At 50.6% G+C, this 18,860-nt stretch overlaps 1 protein-coding gene across 2 annotated transcripts in view; it reads right to left on the bottom strand.

Moving 5' to 3' along the window:
- TCEA3 (transcription elongation factor A3) overlaps nucleotides 1-15,954 on the bottom strand; it is a 37,395-nt gene extending 21,441 nt beyond the window's left edge. Inside the window, exons 1-5 of one of the 2 annotated variants that reach the window (XM_054513075.2) lie at nucleotides 15,707-15,954; nucleotides 10,374-10,436; nucleotides 9,556-9,661; nucleotides 8,903-9,044; nucleotides 1,001-1,063 (exon numbers count right to left, since the gene is read on the bottom strand). In XM_054513075.2, the coding sequence (XP_054369050.1) occupies nucleotides 1,001-1,063; nucleotides 8,903-9,044; nucleotides 9,556-9,661; nucleotides 10,374-10,436; nucleotides 15,707-15,775 (443 nt within the window). In that variant the 5' untranslated portion in view covers nucleotides 15,776-15,954. The remainder of the gene's footprint in view (nucleotides 1-1,000; nucleotides 1,064-8,902; nucleotides 9,045-9,555; nucleotides 9,662-10,373; nucleotides 10,437-15,706) is intronic. The other variant, XM_054513074.2, reaches the window with a different exon arrangement.
- Between the last annotated feature and the right edge of the window lie 2,906 nt (nucleotides 15,955-18,860).

The raw sequence follows: 18,860 nt of genomic DNA, 5'->3' as shown, positions 1-18,860 counted from the left end.
TCAAACCCAACACATCCAAACCTCAGCTCTGCATCACCTGCTGCAGCCTGATTTACACATGGTCTTCCCCATTCCATCCTTGCAGGGGCTCAAGAGAAAAGTCTTAGAGTCATCTTGACTCTTGATATTCTCTGGTACCCCTCCCCAGTCTGTCAGGAAATCCACCGTCATATCTTGCCTCAATTATTGAATAGCCTCCTGGCTGGGTTCTGCTCCCGCCCTTGGCCCCGACAGCCCATTCTCAGCTCACAGCCAAAGGCATTCCGATAAATTCCCTCTGGTGATTCCTGTTCCAGAGCCACAACTCTCTTGCCTCACTTACTCACTCCGGCCCTGGCACCTCCCTGCTTCTTGACCCTGCCACCCAGGGTCCCGGGCTTAGAATGACCCCGATAGCTGCATGGCTAATGAAGGATTTGTTCAAAGAGGGCTCTCTTGACCACCGTGATGACCATCCTTCCTAACCTCCCTCACTCTGTTGTCTCCACAATGCTCGTCACCTTCTAAAATTGCCTGATTTCCTTATTCTGTGGATTCCCTGTCACCCCTTATTAGAATATAGGCCTCATGACTGCAGAGATTTTTCTTTTGTTCACTGCTGTGTCCTTGGCACCTAGAACAGCTCCTGGCACATAGCTGCCCCTCAATAAATATTTGATGAATAAATAACTCGATGACTTATGCTATTTCGGGTGACTAAACCCAGAGATCCCACTCCAGGGATAGGCTCTCAAGACCTCTGTCCTCACTGGGTTCAACTTGACCTTGAGAATGTTCCCTGGATAGCTATGGGGCAACGGTGGCCGGTCAGCCACCCCAGTGAAGGAGCCATCCCTCTGACTCAGGGTCCCATTCAGTCTTACTGTGTGGGTCCTAGAGTTGGCAAGCAACATAATGTATGAGGCTTCCTCCTTTCCCCTGCCCCAGGGCTTCTTCCATGAAAGCAGAGATGGGGACACACGCTGAACAGGACTTCTGGGATGGAGAAGCTTTTTTTTACCTTTCCATCGGTGGCCTTTTTGGAGAGGAGCTGGTTGAAGACTTGGAGTCCACAGAGTCTGTCCTGAAAGAAGAGAAATTGGAGATGAGACTCTTGTCAGCTAGCACCAGGACTGATCTAGAGAGCTCAGAGGCTGGGAAGAAGGCTTCTGGGAGCCAGGCCTGCTGGGCTGAGGGTGATGGGACCCACCTGGACCACGGCTGTCTGGAGACGAAGCTGCAATTAGTGCGGGCTGCTCACCTGCATGGACCCTCCAGCAAATGAAGCAGTCAAGGGAAGGAGGCCTAATACGTGCCGTATACGTTATGTGTGTTATGCCATGTATTACTATTGTTTTTTTGGAAAGATTTTTATTTTTAAGTAATCTCTATACCCAAACTGGGGCTCGAACTTACAACCCCCACACCTTTACTTTGCATTACTAATTATTAATTATTAATAACTAATTCTCAGCAGGCTGCCCTCCTCCTTGCTGTCAGGCAGGCCTTGGCTAGCTGGAGTCCATGGAGACTGGTATTTCTGGGACCGCCTATTCTCAGGAGGAGCCAAGGAGTGGAGAAGATCAGCTTCAGTCTCCCCTGCAGGCACCTTACTTAGGAGAAGCGGAGAGAGGCACACAGCCTTTGGAGATGGTAGAGCTGTGTTAAAATGGCAAGTGAGGGCACCCGGGTGGCTCAGTCATTGGGTGTCTGCCTTCGGCTCAGGTCATGGTCCCAGGGTCCTGAGATGGAGCCCCGCATCGGGCTCCCTGCTCAGCGGGAAGCCTGCTTCTCCCTCTCCCACTCCCCCTGCTTGTGTTCCCTCTCTCGCTGTGTCTCTCTCTGTCAAATAAATAAATAAAATCTTAAAAAAAAAAAATGGCAAGTGAAATAGCGCACAAAATTAGATGTATACTATTTCTAAAGTCACACAGGAAAACCAATGCCTAGGAGGAAGAAAGATTGAAAGAAAATGCCATCGGGGCTCCTGGCTGGCTCAGCTGGTAGAGCAAGTGACTCTTGATCTTGGGTAGTAAGTTGGAGCCCCGTGTTGGGTGTAGAGATTACTTAAAAAAAAATCTTAGGGGCGTCTGGGTGGCTCAGTCGTTAAGCGTCTGCCTTCGGCTCAGGTCATGATCCCAGGGTCCTGGGATCGAGCCCCGCATCGGGCTCCCTGCTCGGCGGGAAGCCTGCTTCTCCCTCTCCCACTCCCCTGCCTGTGTTCCGTCTCTCCCTGTTGTCTCTCTCTGTCAAATAAATAAATAAAATCTTTAAAAAAAAATCTTAAAAAAAAGAAAGAAAGAAAATACAACTATGGCTATATTAGGGTGATGGGATCAGAGGTGAAAATTTGTTTCTATTCTCTAAAAGGCATGTAGCTACATTCTCTTTATGATATCTAATACATTCCCCCCTTTTATTGGTTTTATAAAATTAATCTGTAAATTGTAACCATCACTCCCCATTTCACTTACCCAGGCTTCCCTTTTTTTTTTTTTTTTTTTTAAGTAACCTCGGTGCTCATCGTGGGGCTGGAACTCAGGACCCTGAGATCTAGAGTTGCACGCTCTACCGACTGAGCCAGCCAGGTGCCCCCCAGACTTCCTTTTAAGTCCAGTGCAGGCATCCCCTTCTAACATATTACTTATCATGTACATTATCTGACCAGATCCCATGTAAATTCTGCAAGCAGAGTTTGGTAGGGTTTGTTCACTGTCCCTGGGGAGTCCACATCCCCTCGGGCACGCACTCTCCCAGTGCACTGGGACCCAAGGGCTCTGTGCTGTGGGCTCCCCCCGCCTGTGCCCGAAGGAGTTCTCTGAGCCAGCCAGCGCCAGCCGGCCGGAGGGCCAGAAGTGCGAGGAGTTAAGGACTCCAGGAGCAGCCTTTAACCAGACACATAGGAGTTGGTGGATAAACACCCCAGTGTCCTCAGCCCTCAAGAGGGTGAACCCGAGGTGTGTTCTCCACGGTCTCCCAGAGTTCCCCAGCAGGATTTAAGCCCTGTTTGCCCACAGCAGTAGCCTGCCCACTAACACACCCTGGGCTGGCTTCCTTCCCTTCCCGGTCTCACGTCCCTCACTCCTCTCTCTGCATTTCCTGAAATCACTTCCCAAGTAAACTCCTTGCACTTGAATCTGTGTTTCAGGGTCTGCTTCTGTGGAATCCAATCGAATATGTTCACTGGCTTATTTCAGGCCAAGAGAAGAGTGCCTAGCACAAAGTGGGTGCTGTATAAATATTTGCTGCCAAATGCCGTGGAGTCAACCAATACAGAAATATAAAAACTAAAAAAGTGGGAAAAGAAAGTTCCCCAGTGGTAACCATCGTTTGAGGTCGTTCCTTCCAGTTCCTTTCCTACGTGCACACAATCACATGTAACAGGTATTCTAAAAAGGGAGGCAGTGGCCTGAGTCGCAATCCCAGCCCTGCCCTGGGCAAGTCATCTTCTCTGAGTATGAGTTCCCTCCCCTGTCAAATGGGGAGAAAAGCACCTGTGTCCAGGGGCTGGCTGGGAAGAAGACGTTTCTGTCCCTACAGCAGTTTTCAGAACATAGAAGTCCTCCACGCCCCGTAGTCCTAGGCACCTTATTTCTGGTTTCCCAGGTTGTGCAATGTTCCCCGCACAGCTTTCCTCCTCATCCTCCAGGTGGTATGGGAGACAGTGGGTAAGGCAGCTTCAGGGGCCAGCCCTGATTATCCCGTGGGCCAGATCCATTTGGCTCCAGACCTTCAACCCCAGCTTAAATGCAGGGGGAGGCAGCAGAGAGGGAGAGGGGAAGAGAGACCCTTCTTCACATGCCCCTCCAATCCCTCGCTGGACCCTGGGAGTTCCCCTGCAGGTTTCCTCCCCGAATGCCCCATGGGGACAGACAGGTGCAGGCCAGAGTGGGAAGCTGGAATTCTTGCAGTAGAAGAAAGAAGGGAAGGCATGAGCCTCAACCCCTGGGACTCACCACTTTCTGGCCCTTCTTCATTGCTTTCCTTTTTTTAGAGCAAACCAGAAATATCTGCAGTTATTGCAAATGATCTTTATGAAAAATAGGAACAAGAAAAAATGCTTAGAATACAATAAGAAGATAAATAAACAGGGACGTAATTGTACACTCTGCCTATAGGAATGGAAAAATTATGTATATAAGTAGATGAGGACTGGGAGGGAAGAAGATGTCCAAAAGCTGTTTCATTTGTTGGAAGTGGCACACTGTGGACAAATATTTTTCATTTTTATTTTATTTTGTTTTGAAGATTTTATTTTTAAGTAACGTCTACACCTAACACAGGGCTTGAACTCACAACGAGATCAAGAGTTGTGTGCTCTTCCAACTGAGCCAGCCAGGCCTCATTTTAATTTTATTTATTTATTTATTTATTTATTTATTTATTTATTTAGATTTTATTTATTTATTTGACAAAGAGAGACACAGCGAGAGAGGGAACACAAGCAGGGGGAGTGGGAGAGGGAGAAGCAGGCTTCCCGCGGAGCAGGGAGCCCGATGCAGGGCTCGATCCCAGGACCCTGGGATCGTGACCTGAGCCAAAGGCAGACGCTTAACGACGGAGCCACCCAGGCGCCCCTCATTTTAATTTTAAATATCACTAATGTGGTTAGTGTTTATATAATAAATAATGATAGTGAATCATCATTAAGGAAACTAAAAAGAAAAGAAGTTCACCAACAGAGTTGAAATTGGACCCCTGCTAACTTTCCCTACAAGATGGGGAGACAACCTCCTCATTCCCTGCTTGGCCTCAGTAACAGCTTCATTTCACAGCAAAAAGTAAACCAACATTAACAACTTAATGTCGCAGGAGAATGGTCAAGATGTTGTTAAATGTAGGGGCGCTCAGTCGGTTAAGTGTCTGGCTCTTGATTTCATCTCAGGTCATGATCTCAGGGTCGTGAGATCGAACCCTTCATCGGGCTGTGCGTTGGGCGTGGAACCTGCTTAAGATTCTCTCTCCCCCTCTCCTTCTGCCCCTCACCCCTCGCTAAAAAAAAAAAAAAAAAGCATGAGAAAGGTACACAACAAAATGTTAACAGTGGTTATTTCTGTTATTTTCTTTTGTATTTGAGTTTCTAAACTTTTTACACTAAATGTGCCTTACTGTTGAAATAAATATATGTATGTGGAAAAGTTATAAAATAATATATAAAATATAATTCCATGTTATTGACACAATAAGTACTCTATGGGTAGTGATGATGCATGCAAAAAAGTCTGGAAGGATATATATGATTACATAAATGATATATATATTTATTATGTATGTATGAATGTATTTATTTAGAGAGCGTGAGGGGGGAGGGGCAATGGGAGAGGGAGAGAGAATCTCAAGCAGACTCTGCATTGAGCATAGAGCCCGATCCAGGGCTCGATCTCACAACCCTGAGATCATGACCTGAGCCAAAATCAAGAGTCGCATGCTCAATAGACTGAGCCACCCAGGAGCCCATAAACGATATATATATATTTAAATACAGGATTATTATACATGATTATATGTGCTTATCTCTAGCCAATGGATTTTTTAAATTTTCTTATTTGTATTTTTAAAACTTCCTACAATGGGCAAGTAACTACCTGTATAATAAAATAAATATAATACAAAGGTTAAATTAAAACAATAGATATAATTAGAATATATTACAAATAAAACATTTTATTTTTACGAGGAAAAAAAAACTGAGAAAAGGATGCCCATTTTTCAGGCCACAATACTGAGTCTCAGAGACTAAGGGTGTGAATAAGTGACCAAGTTCAGCCCAGAACTTGGCTTTCTGCTCTCTAATCGTCTCCTCTCCCATACCTGGCATCCTTGTAGGCCTTAAAAAAAAAATCCCTTTAATGATCATTTAGTGAGATTCTGCGATGGAGCAAAAGGAAATGCATATGTTCAGGCTGTCACCTTCACCCAGATGCCTATACTCCCTATTCTACAGGTTAGTTAGTTCCATGTCCCATTTGGTATACTCTCCCAATGGTCCAGCCTTTAGTCTTTGAATTTCATCTCATAAGACCCCCTCCCCATCCGGTCCTTCATTGGCCAGGGTGCTCAGAACCGGCTCCAGATGTGGCCAGACCAGCCACAGCATGAACACAGGGAAGGCCCTGGTGCAGGTGGGCTAGCCAACGATATTCAGGAAACGTTAACTCCACACTGGTACCGTGGAGAGGCGCAGGGGCTCCCTGCCAGCCAGACTTCTAACCTCTTTGCGAAAACAAAACAAGCCATACGAAAAGTTAAATGTCCGTTAGGATTTCTCCAAGTGGGATATAATTGCAAAATGAGCACAATGAAAGGAACAGAACAACAACAACAAAGATCCCTTTGACAAGTATTGCATTTTAGAAAGCAGACTATAAAATTGGTTGATAACTATATAGAAAGTCAGCCAAAGAGAGAATAGAAAGAAAAACCATATACCAAAATATTGAGTGACTGTCTTTGGGTGGTGAGAATGTGGGTGTTTTTTTCCCCCTTTTCTCCATATTTTCCATTATTTCTACAACAGATTTTTATGTGTTTACTTGTTTATTTTTTTAAATGGTATTATTTGTTCTGATTTCAAAAGCAATACAGGATCACTGTGAAAAGAAACTCAACAATACAGATTTTAAAATTTTATTGTAGTAGAATATGAAGCTCTTCTTAATTATAATCACACAGATATGTTTCTGTTTTTAAAAAAATGGTTTCATTATTTTTTTCTTATTTAAAAATTAGTACATATTTATTGGAAAAAAATAAGAAAGACACAAATTTGCAAAAAGAAGAAGGAAAAAAAACTTCTCAATCCTACCACCCAGACATAATCACTATTACCATCCTGGTATATATCCTTCTCATCTTTTTTCCTATACATATACATAAAACTCATTTAATTTTTTTAACTTATTTTTTTTTTAGTAAACATTACACCCAACATGGGCCTTGAACTCACCACCCCAAGATCAAGAGTTACGTGCTGTACTGACTGAGCCAGCCAGGTGCCCCTCACTTACTTAATTTTTATAAAAATGAAATCATACTACACGTACTACATCATACACACAGCTTCTCTTAATACTCAGTGAATATTTTCCCATGTCATTAAATCAAATTTTTCTCTACCCAGCACTGCCTCTCCATGGAGACTCTATCAGCTTTTTGAACATAATAAGTGGTTTTTCAATGTGTGGGACTATTCTGTGCATGGAAGGGTATTTAGGATCCTTGCCCCACAGCTATTTGAACAGCCCAAACTGGGAGTATCGTGGTAGAGGTATGCCTCCCTCCTGGGTGAGATCTTCCCTTCTACAGCATCAATCCCTAAAGTGTTTTCTGCAAAACACTTGTTTTATAGGATTATAATAAACATTCATTTAAAAAGGATTCAGAGATTAAAAATGTTTCAGAAATGCCAGCAGAAATATGTTACACATACAACATGTAGTCTTTATGCCTTAATCTGGTTAATTCCTTTTTTTTATTAAAGTAATCTCTACACCCAATGTGGGGCTTGAACTCACAACCCCAAGATCGAGAGTCCCATGCTCTTCCGACTGAGCCAGCCAGGTGCCCCTAATCTGGTTAATTCCTTAAAATGAATTCCTTATAGCGGCTATACCGGGTCAAAAGGTATGTTCACTGGGGCGCCTGGGTGGCTCAGTCATTAGGTGTCTGCCTTCGGCTTGGGTCATGGTCCCAGGGTCCTGGGATTGAGCCCCGCATCGGGCTCCCTGCTCAGCGGGAAGCCTGCTTCTCCCTCTCCCACTCCCCCTGCTTGTGTTCCCTCTCTCGCTGTGTCTCTGTCAAATAAATAAATAAAATCTTTAAAAAAAAAACCAAAAAAGGTATGTTCATTAAAAACGTTGATATATCACAGATGATATTATCCATATAACACCTACTATTATCTACCATTAGATACTATTCAGTATTATCTAAAACTGCCTCCTTACCTATTAGGTGAATAAATGCAGACCCCTCCCACCCACCTGAGGAATTAAGTGCTCTCGTCACATAGGGAACGGGTAGGACTTATTTATACATCGATGAGGACTTTTATCTACTATCATGGATAAGGCATTTGGGTCTATCTGAAGTCATGCAATTTGGGGGACCCTGGCTAGGTGGGCAAGGGGGAATGGGCATGGAGTTGAGACAGACAACTCTTCTATTCTCAGCAGAGGTCTGGGGGTCTGACAAAGATGGGATCCCCCTCGGTCACATAATAGCTGGGTGGTCTTGGGAAAGTCCCTGCTCCCCAACCTTCGGCTTCCTCCCCACAGAATGAAAACGTTGAATAGAGAGCCAACAAAACACTTTACTTTCTGTATGGTTAAGTGAGTTCCTAGCCCCATGTACCCGGAACCCTGACAAGGCTGGGATGTCAGCTGTGTTACTAGGCCAACATTGCTTATAGCAAATGAGCCCTGATTGGTAAATTATGTCCAGACAGGAAGGGCTCTGAATGAAATATAAATAATTAGTGGAAAACCATAGCTTTTGGGGGCTGCCCCAAGGACAGTGAATCCTGCTGGGATCCTGGCAGCTTTGTCTTCTAAGTCAGGGGTTCACCACCGGCGACCCCCACCATTGTGGGCTCATTACCCTGCACCTGGGTAGAACCGAATAGCTCTGGATGCTGTGTGGTCCCCTAGCAGATGAGAAAGGCCTGGGCCTGCCCTGCTGGCACACTGCACCTCCTGCCCCGGCGTCCTTCTCGGTGAAGCCAGTGCCAGGGATGGCCTATTTGGGTCTTACGGGTCTGTCTGATTGAGCCCAAGAAGACCCTCCCCAAGGGGGCCCCGTAGGAGATGGGAACGAACAGTAGCTCCTCCCGGGGCGTGAAGATTAAACGAAGTTATATAAACAGAGCCTCTGGCAGAGGACATGACAAGTGTCAGCCCCCTTCTCTCCATCCCAGAAAAAATACCTGTCTTTGGGCTCTTCGCCTCGTTTTTTCCTCGGTGGAGAAAGGCCTGTCTCTGGCTTCCAGTCAGAGTAGTTGATCCCTTTTTCCTTCTTTGCTTTGTCTCTCTCCTCTCCTTTTTCTCCTTTGGGGGGTCCAGGGGAGTCTGCAAATGAAGGCATGGCATCGTTCTCAAACTGAGCTCTGTCTCCGCAGGACCCAGCACGACTTCGGGGAGGGAGGGGCAAAGGGCAGGGACAGCGACAGCTGCACATGCCCCCAACACACCTGCACACACACAGAAATACACATTCATACACAGATGCATATACGACGTGCACGTGTGTGTGCAAAGCCGCGCTCACACGGGGGACAGAAAGACACCTGCACACAGACCATACTCACACAAATGCGTATATATAGACATGTGCTCTCTATATAACATGCAAGCACAAGGAAATACATACATAGAGGCACACGTACACGTACACAAAAACTCACATGTCTACACATGTTGCCATGTGTAGACCAACACTGGCATTCCCCACTTAAGAGGCCATCTGTCTTTTCTTAAGTCATTCGACAAACATGCACTGAGTGCCTGCTGTAAGCCAGGCATGGTCCCGACCCGGGCGATAGGAGAAACACGCAGCCAAGTCGACCCTGCCCCCTCTCACCCAGCAGCCGCTTCCAGTTTTTGATGAGGACTTTGGCCAAGGACACCACCTCCTTGTCTGAGCAGTGCTTGCGGACCCCATTGACGGCGACTCCAATCCTGGTGGTCTGCAAAGCCAGAGGGTCAGGGGCTGGTCTTCCAGTGGACTCACAGGACTGCCCTAACTGGCGAGGCCTGCCCTGGCTCAACGCCCCATGTGCCCAGCCCCAGCCTCTCCAGAGCCCTGGCCCTGAGCCATGGCTGATGTAATAACCCAGGCCTGACCTGCAGCCCTCAGTAAGCTCCAGGGCCCAAGGCCCAGACCCCGGCCCTGACAGCGACCATGGCTTCGGTGAAAAGCTGAGGTAGTGGTGGGTTCGGCTGCAGCCAAGGACCCCTCACCACTTCCACCTCCTGGTGTCTTTGAGTTCAAGTTTCAGCTTAAGACACAGCCCAGGAGACCACAGCTTGGCTCTGTGCTGATTTTTTTTCAGGGCCAAGAACTTCTGGTAAGACTTGGGATCTAAAAGTGGGCAACTTTTCCTTCTCCCTGGATCACTGGCCTCTCAGACCCCATAGGCCCAGGGCTTAGGGATTGGGGTATTTAAGAAAGCAAATCAGTCCTTCTCACAGACCTACAGGCCCCCTGTGCTTGGAAGGTACCCGGCCCCCATCTAAGTGCCTCAGAGCGCAAGGCCTCCCCTGCCCCTGGCCCTCCCATCAGAAATCCCTCCCAGACCCCACCCTTGGAGGGCTCCCCCACCCCAGGTCTTTCTCTTCGCCAGAAGGCCTTCTCCACCCCCCAGGCACAGCCCCCAAGGCTTCCCACCACCGCCCCACCTGGAGTAGCTGGATGGACATCTGACAGCTATTCAGCTTCTTCAGAAGGTCGAGGGCTCCTTCCTGTGGGAGGCCACAAGGTGAGGACGGAGGCCATGGCTTCTGCCCCAGACCGTTTTCTGACACTGTGTGGTGTTGGCGGGAAAGAGGGGTGCAGGGGGGTAGGGGGAGACTGCTCAGCTACAGGATACAAGTAGACAAGTGGTGGAAGGACAGGCAAGGGACAGAAGGAGGGAGGAGAGAGGGAAAAGATTCTGCCCCAGACCAGCTCCCTAACTGCATCTCATACCACCCAGCTGGCCTCATGCCCCTGGAGCCGGGGCCCAGCTCTAACCACTCCTCCTGGCCCCGGCCTCGGTTCTGCTGTTCCTTGCCCTGGGCATGCTCTACCCTTCCCCGTCTCATCCTCTAACATTAATTACTTAATGGATTCTTGTTACTGCTTTTGTGTCTGCATCCTCATCTCCCCCCTCCCCCCCCCATACACCCACTGCTTCCCAACTGTGAGCTCCTGCAGGGTGAGGATCGTGCTTTTTCTTCCTTAATAGCTTTATTGAGATATAACTGACATGCAATAAACTGCATGTTTGACGTTTGTATACACCCATGAAACCATTATCACAATCAAGAGAAGAACATAGCCGTCATCCCCAAAAGTTTCCTTGTGCCCCCTTGTGATCCCTCCCTCCCTGCACCCCAAACCCAGGCCCAGGCCACCGCTATTCTGTTCTCACTCTAGATGCACTTGCATTTTAAAGGATTTTATATAAAGAGTACTGCGATGGGCTTTCTCCTCTGGCTTCTTTGACTCTGCATAATTGAGATTCATCTACGTTGCTGCGTAGATCAATAATTCTTTTCATTACTGAGTCGTTTTCCATTGTGGACATACACCACAATTGGCTTATCCGTTCACCTGCTGGTGGGACTTTGGGGGTAGTTTCCAGTTATTTGGGCCTACCACAAATAAAGCTGCTAGGAGCATTCGTGTACAAGTCCTTGTATGGACATATATTTTCATTTCTTTTGGGCAAGGAGGGCTGTTTTAATCTCTGAAACCTCAAGGTTCAGCACGCAGCTCAGCGCTCCCTGAGTGAATGAGTAAAGCAGAAAGCAGAGGTGGGAAGAGAGAGGGGGAGGGGAGCAAAGGAGCCTCAGATCTGAAAATCTGCTGGCTGCCAGGCCCTGAGCAACCCTGCCCCATTTCAGCCTTCTCCTTCCTACACCTGCTTCCCAGAGGCCAGCCCTGCCTCCTGTCCTGAGATCGGCTCCCTGGGGAGCACCAGCTGACTGTGTCCTGCATGCCCCTTGCCCTGGTCTCATTGTGTGGTTCCAGCTGCCATCCCCCACCCTGCCAGGCTTCCTTGCCAGGACCACATCCCAAGGGCTGCCCTCTGTCAGCCCTCAGCCTCCCTTGGAACTCGGGCTTGTAGTACGTTTTTGGAGGCGTGACCTGCGGATGTGCGTGCGTGCACATAAATGTGCGGGCATACAACTCCGCACATGCCACTAATTCAAGGCTTGCTCTGTGCTGGGCCCTGCTCTCAGTCCTTCACCTGCATTAGTTCCTTTCATTGTCACACTGGCCCTGCGAGGTACGTACTCTTACTACTCCCATTCTTACCGAATTATTACCCCATTTTCACAGATGAGCAACCCAAGAAACAAGGAGATTAAATACTTTGCCCCAAGTTACAAGGCACTGAACTGGGATTTGAGCTCAGGCCCTTCGGCTCTTACCACGATACCAACTGCATCGAGATGGACACCCAGCTACCTCGATGTGTACAATTATGGAATCTCAATATGAGTAAGGGCAGTGGTATGCTGCCCGATGTTTAACGCCCAGTTCTCAAAGAAAAAAACCACCTGATCTGTAGTGTTTGTCAATTTCTGCAGTGTCAATAGTCCTCCTGTGGCCAATTTCAAGCTACCAACCTGCTGTCACTGAACTAAAGGAGGTACTGGGAGATGTGCAGAACCACATATTATATGCCGTTTCCAATGTACTGACGTAATCGAAGTGCATCAGCTCTACACCACAGATGATAGTGAAATGTAGTAAAACAATTGGCAGTGATGACTTTGGAGTGTTTATTACCTTTGTTTTTAATATAACTTTTTTTTTTTATTATTTGATAGAGAGAGAAATAGCGAGAGCAAGAACACAAGCAGGGGGAATGGGAGAGGGAGAAGCAGGCCTCCCGCCGAGCAGGGAGCCCGATGCGGGGCTCGATCCCAGGACCCCGGGATCACGACCTGAGCCGAAGGCAGACGCTTAACGACTGAGCCACCCAGGCGCCCTGTTTTTAATATAACTTACTTAATTGTAAGTATATCATTTGATTTTTAAAATAATGGCTCTCTACATAGGGAATGTAGTCCATGGCATTTTATTTTATTATTTTTTAAAGATTTTATTTATTTGAGAGAGTGAGCGAGCGAGCCAGAGAAGCAGACTCCCCACTGAGCAGAGCCCGACGTGGGGCTCGATCCCAGGACCCTGAGACCATGACCTGAGCCGAGGGCAGGCGCTGAACCGACTGAGCCACCCAGGGGCCCCAAGTCAATGGTATTTTAACAGCATCGTACAGTGACAGGTGGTGGCTACGCTCGGGGGGTGAGCACGGCGTAATGTGTAGAGCTGATGAATCACTATGTCGTACACCTGAAACTAAATGTCACACTGGCTGTCAAACTACAGTCAGTTAAAAAAATAAAATGACGGCTGTATTTCACAAGCAGCTCGCAAAATTCCTGAAAAATGGCCACTAAGTGGCCCTTAAGCTGGCTGCAGCTCACCACTGGGCGTGTGTCTCTGCGTGTCACACTGTACAGCCGGGTCGTGCTGCCGAAGAACAGCCACGGGCCCCGGCTGTGGTCGGGCTCCCAAAGCCCCGCACGGGAGTTGCCAGCGTGTCTGTGTGGGAGGATGCCCGTGTTATAAGCTCTGAGTGGCTAAGTGTGGCCGTTTGGGGGTGGCCATGCCCACGTGTGTGTGTCCTTCTGGAAACATAATGGGTGTCATTCTCTAATAATGGTCAGTGTGTCTGTCACGTCGGTGCCAGTGGCCGTGTCTCAATGCAGTTACGTGTGTAGATGCTTGTCCAGCTCCTGCGGCGTGTGGCTGCGTGCGTGGAGCTGCGTTTGTTGTGTGCCATGGCGGGTACGTGTCGCTGTGGCTGTCGGTGCTCGGCTGTGCGTCTGAGGCTCTGCCTCAGCTGCATGCGCACAGCATCTGACAAAAGCCCTAAGTCAGTTGCTGGGACGTCAGTAATTGGCAGCGAACCCCAGGCCTGAGCTGCAACGTGGAGGATCCGTCTTATTCCAGGAAGTGTGTCCTCCTCTCCCTACCCGCTGCTGGGCGGGCCCACTTTCGCTCCCAGAGCAGGCGCCGCCTCTCTCGGCCGCAGGCCCAGAGCTCTGTGCCCACCCAGATGCTGCCAAGAGCCTGGGCGCAGACGTGGCGGCGGAGGAGCTCTGTGCTACAAAGACCCTGCGGCCAGGCTGGCCTCTTTCCTGGCAAGAGCTCTGGGTACTTCCACGGGAATCCATCCCGCAGGGACACGGTTTCCTCTTCCCATTTCACAGAAGAGGACACTGAGGCCCCGAGAGGAAAGCAGAGTGGTGAGCCGAGGGCCATAAAAGGGGTGAGGGGAAGCCAGGGCAGGTCCCTTCCTCCTCAGCCAGAGCTCTACTCCCCCCAAAACTGCCTTTCCTCAGGTGTCCCTCTCCCACCCCCCAACCCAGAATCTGCTGGCCCAAGCCCGGGGTCAGCAAGGGGCAGGGCTGTGAGGTGGAATTCAGGGGCTGAGCTCCACCACTCCCAGCTGGGAAAGCGCCCTCTGACGCGCAAGGCTCAGTTCCACTGGTTTTGGAGGACCTGGGAATGGGGGTGAGGGGAGGCTGGGCGTGTAAGGGTGATGGGCTCCCAGCACTCCGCAGGTTTCTGTGTCCCGCCTGGCTGTCCCAAAGCAGGTGTCATTCTCTAACTCTTACCAAGCACCCATGCAAGTCCTCCCGAGGGCCTTACCTCTCTTCCACCCTCACCACTGCCCACAGAGACATTCCTTCCCAGGAGTGATAGATAATCTCATCTCTTCCCTACAGGTGAGGAAACTGGTAGACTCTGGCCTTTATACGGACACCCACTCACTGTGTCTACTCTAGGGCTGCTTCACAAACCCCACGGCTCCAGTGACTCTTCCTTCTCCCCTGCTCTAAAGCTTCCCTTAGGGTCCATCTTTCCCAAGCTCCCAGAGTCACAGAATGGGCTGGAAAGACAGGTCCGGCTCCAGCACGGGGTTATGGATGGTGGGACTAGGAGGGCCCTGGTACAGGGTGAGGTGGGGGGACAGTCTCAAGGGCTGTGTTGGCTCTCCTCTCTTCCCTCTCCGGGTGTGCCCAGGCCCTCCCAGACCCAAGGCCAAGTCTGCTCTGACCAGGCAACCTGGTGGCCGCCAGCTTGAGGCAAAGATCATGGTGAGGATCAAACATTAACTTCAAGTTGGCCTGAGAGCCCAGGGCCCCGCAGGTAGGGCCGTCAGTCTGGATTCTCCTCTGGGTCTGGCTCCCCCCCCGAAACCCCCCAGCCCAGGCCTACAGCCGGTCCCCCTTCCCCCCTCCCACCCCGCCCCGCGGGCCCCGAGGGCGCTGTGGCTGCCCGGCACCTGTTCGGCCTCCGCCCGCCGGGGCCCCACCCTGCGGCCAAGTTAAGGGAAAGTTGCAAGTAGAATGGCTCCCGGCGCCCGCAAGCTGTGAGGTTGTGGGATCCGCGGTCCCTTGCTGCTCCACCCCAGATCCACTACCGGGGTGAGGGACAGAGGCGGCTCAGCACCCCACATCAGCTCAAGTTCCTTTGCCCCTTCTCGGGCCACCCAGGATTTTGTAATCCACCCCCCTCCCCGCCGTTCCCCCTTCTCCGCCGCCCCGCTGTCGCCGCCACTCCCCGGACTTTGCACACGCCTTGAGTCTCCGGACTCCGAAAGTCCTTTTCCAGGTCCCGGTCTCTTCGCTCGCTTTCCCGGGCCCTGCACAAGCCACCCAGGGCCCCTGAACCCCACTTGCCCAGAGGGGCGTGCGCAACCAGCCTCGTCCGTGGGGCCCGCACGATCCTGCCCCGCGCCCTGGGCCAGGCACACGCCCACCCCGGGGTTCTCAGCTGTCCCCAAGGGGCGCTGCGTCCTGCGCCAGCGCCAGCCGCGCCTCTCTCGGGCCCGGCGTCCCGCACGCGCCTCCCGGGCGCCCAGCCAGCACGCGCCCCCGGGACTCCTGGCTCGCACGCGCCGCGCCTCCTGGGGGCGGGGGCTGCGGCCCAAACTCTGCAGCCTCACCGTGTTCTTCCTGGCCACCATCTTCTCCAGCTTTCTGGCGATCCTCAGCAGCTCCTCTTCCGGGCCCATGCTGGCGCGCGACGCCCGGCGGGGCGAGGGGCGCCGGGGCTGCAGGAGGCGCGAAGGCGGAGGGCGCGCGAGCGTGCGGGCCCCAAACGCACACGACACACACGCCTGCGGGGGCGGGGCTCTCCCCCCACACCCCCTCGGCCCGCCCGCCTCGCAACCGCAGGGGGGAGGGGTGACGAGCACTAAATATAGACTTCAAGGACTCGCCCGGGCAAAGTTTGCCCGCGCCGGCGGGCCTGGCCTCCCGAGAGGGACGAGGCTTCCAGAGAGGGCCCTTCACCTCGGCCCTTCTGTCGAAGGGAGATTTGGCAAGGGGGGAGGCCGTGGTCCCCGCCACAAGAGGCTGTCTCGGTGAGCGGGGCGCCCGAGGGTGCCCCAGCGCTCTGGGAGGAGTCCTGGCTCCCCCGTCTCTGCGCCGTCGCAGCTCCAAGCGGGCGGACCCAGCTCGGTGCCCGCGCCCGCACCTTGGAGCGCTCGGATCCTATTTCGTACGCGATCGTCAAACCCAGCTCCGCTCTACCGGGGCTCGCTCATTCGTGCACACGGCCTGTGTACACGCGTGTATCCAGGTCCTCTGGTTCCATCTATTTTGTTTGCTGCCGTGAGGTTTTGTGTTTCTAACAAGCTCCCCCGAGTGCCCCAGGCGCGGCTGCCCCTAGGACGGCTCTCGGAGTAGTGAGGGTTTGGGAGATCCTTAGGTGCCCCAAACTTCGAGAAATACTGAAATACTCAAAGAAAAACTTTGAGAAATCCAGGTGCATGGGTGCCCCTAATTTATTCAGGGTCAGGCCACTGCCTCCCCAGGGGGGTTGGGTCTGGAGGGGTCATCTTGGGTGAAGGAAGTTCACAGAATTGTGCCCCCAGTTATGCACACATCTGTGTTCCCGTGGAAGGACCTTCCGAGTGTCCCCAGCAGACCAGGGAAGAGTCCTAAACAGTGAGCTTAATTAACACAAAATTATTCTTTTGCTGGAAGAGGTGCTTAGGGACCTGGAGGGGAAGCAATGAAAAGGGGTCAATGCTATGTACAGAGTGGGGCACGGTGGCTCGGGGTGTTCAGTGACATCTCTAGACTTTTTTGAGAGAACTTTAGAGAACCCCATCCCAGCCTGAGTCACGACTCTGGCTTCTAACTGCTGCTGAGTGACCTGGGACCATGGTAGGAAGGGGTGGGTTTATCTTTCATTCAACAAATGCATTTTGAGTGTCCAAGGCTAGTCCCAGCAAGCTTGAGATGCAGTCTATGGGCAAGAGAAAACCTAAGCAAATTTGGATGCAATCAATTCTGTATTATCACAACTGAGGTGAGGGTCAGGAAGAAGTGAGGATACTTTAAGGACACATTTGAGGGGACCTGCACTGGTGGTCATCTGTTCTGAAGAAAAGAAGTTTAAACTTTGGGGCAGAAGTGCAGGGTGGGAGTTGGAGGCAGGAAGAAATGAAAAAACATTCATTCATTCAACATATATTTATGGAGCACCTCCTATGTGCCAGGCAGTTCTAGCCCTGGGCCTCTGGAGAGGAACAAAACAGTCCTCCTGGAGTTCTGAATGTGCAAAGCTTAGGGGTGGGAGTGTGCTTGGTGTGTCAGGGCCGGAAGAACTGAAATATTGGTGGGGCTGTAGCATAGAGGTTGGTTTGGGGGCAGACAGGATAGAAAGCCAGAGATGAATGTGGTCTGACCACACCAGCATTATGGGCCACTTTTAGGAGGTCAGACTTTATCAGTTTGAGATGTGGTGAGGTCTCTTGGCCAACTCCCAAGCAACCTCTGGGTTGAAGGGACAGCTGTCTGCAGCTATTTAGGATTGCCTTTTTTTTTTTTTTAAGATTTTATTTTCAATATAATCTCCACACCCAACGTGGGGCTCGAACTTACAACCTCGAGATCAAGAGTCACATACTCCACCAACTGAGCCAGCCAGGCATCCCAGGATTGCCTTTAGAAAAAAAAACAAAGACAAAAAACAAAACAAAACAAAGAACAGAGTTGATTTTCCTCCAAGTTCCACACAGCTCCCACCCTGAGTTGTATGACATCAACAGAAGCCAAGATGCCTACATCATTGGGGCTCAAAGGACCCTAAGAAAATATCAAGTCCAACCCCTTCATTGCACAGATGGGGAGACTGAGGCTCAGAGAAGTCCAGGGCTGCACTGCTCAACCGTATCAAACACTGTTGGTACCCACGTTATTCCCTCTGTCTACCCGTCCTCACTTGGAGATCACAGCAGGCTGTTCCTGGACACACCTCCAACACCTTCCCACATCTCGGAATGAGGGCTTCAGAGCAGGCTGAGGTGCTTGGGAATTGACACCCCCAGGAAGGATCCCTCAGCCAGTGAAAAACCAGAGTTGGTGGTAAACACGCCAATTTTTTCACTTTCAGTGGGACAACTCAGAGACATGTTTTTTCTTTTTTAAGCAACTTCTATGCCCAACGTGGGGCTTGACCTCACGACCCTGAGATCAAGAGTCGCATGCTCTACCAACTGAGCCAGCCAGGTGCCCCAAAGACATGGTCTAATCAATAGTCCCTCAAAGGTCCCTAAGATAAACCCTAGTTCATGGTAGTAGCCCCTTACTAACACACCCCCTATTGCTTTTTGACCCACTGCTCCACTCCCTACCTTCTCATTATGTTTCCTGGGATCACCTTGCAAATAATAAACTACTTGCCCTCAAATCTTTGTCTCAGGGCACCTCAAATTGAGACAAGGCCTGTGGCCGACTTAAACTGCTGGGCTCCCAGCCCCCCTGCCAGCACGTTTCCTCCGCACTGGTGCTTCTGAATCTGGGCACCTTTAACATTCTGGATGGGATGATGCACTGTTGTGGGGGCTGAGCTGTGGACTGGAGGATGGTTACCAGTATCCCTGACCTTTAGCCACTAGATGCCAGTAGCACTTTCCAGTTGGGAACAGTCAAAAGGTCTCTGCATTGCCAAACATCCCCTGGGGCTAAACCAGCCCGGGCTGCAAACCCGTTCGTTCGTACTGCCCTCTTCCTTAGTAGGTCCAGAGAAAGAATTCCAGGCCCCAGGATTCCCATCCCTTCCCTATCCCACAAATGAAACCACTGCAA

This window comes from Mirounga angustirostris, unplaced genomic scaffold (assembly GCF_029215605.1).
Source record: "Mirounga angustirostris isolate CCGP_5_RB_7025 unplaced genomic scaffold, mMirAng1.0.hap1 SCAF_4, whole genome shotgun sequence".
Lineage (NCBI taxonomy): Eukaryota > Metazoa > Chordata > Mammalia > Carnivora > Phocidae > Mirounga > Mirounga angustirostris.
Note: the sequence above shows the minus strand (reverse complement) of the source record. Positions and strands in the feature narration are given on the sequence as shown.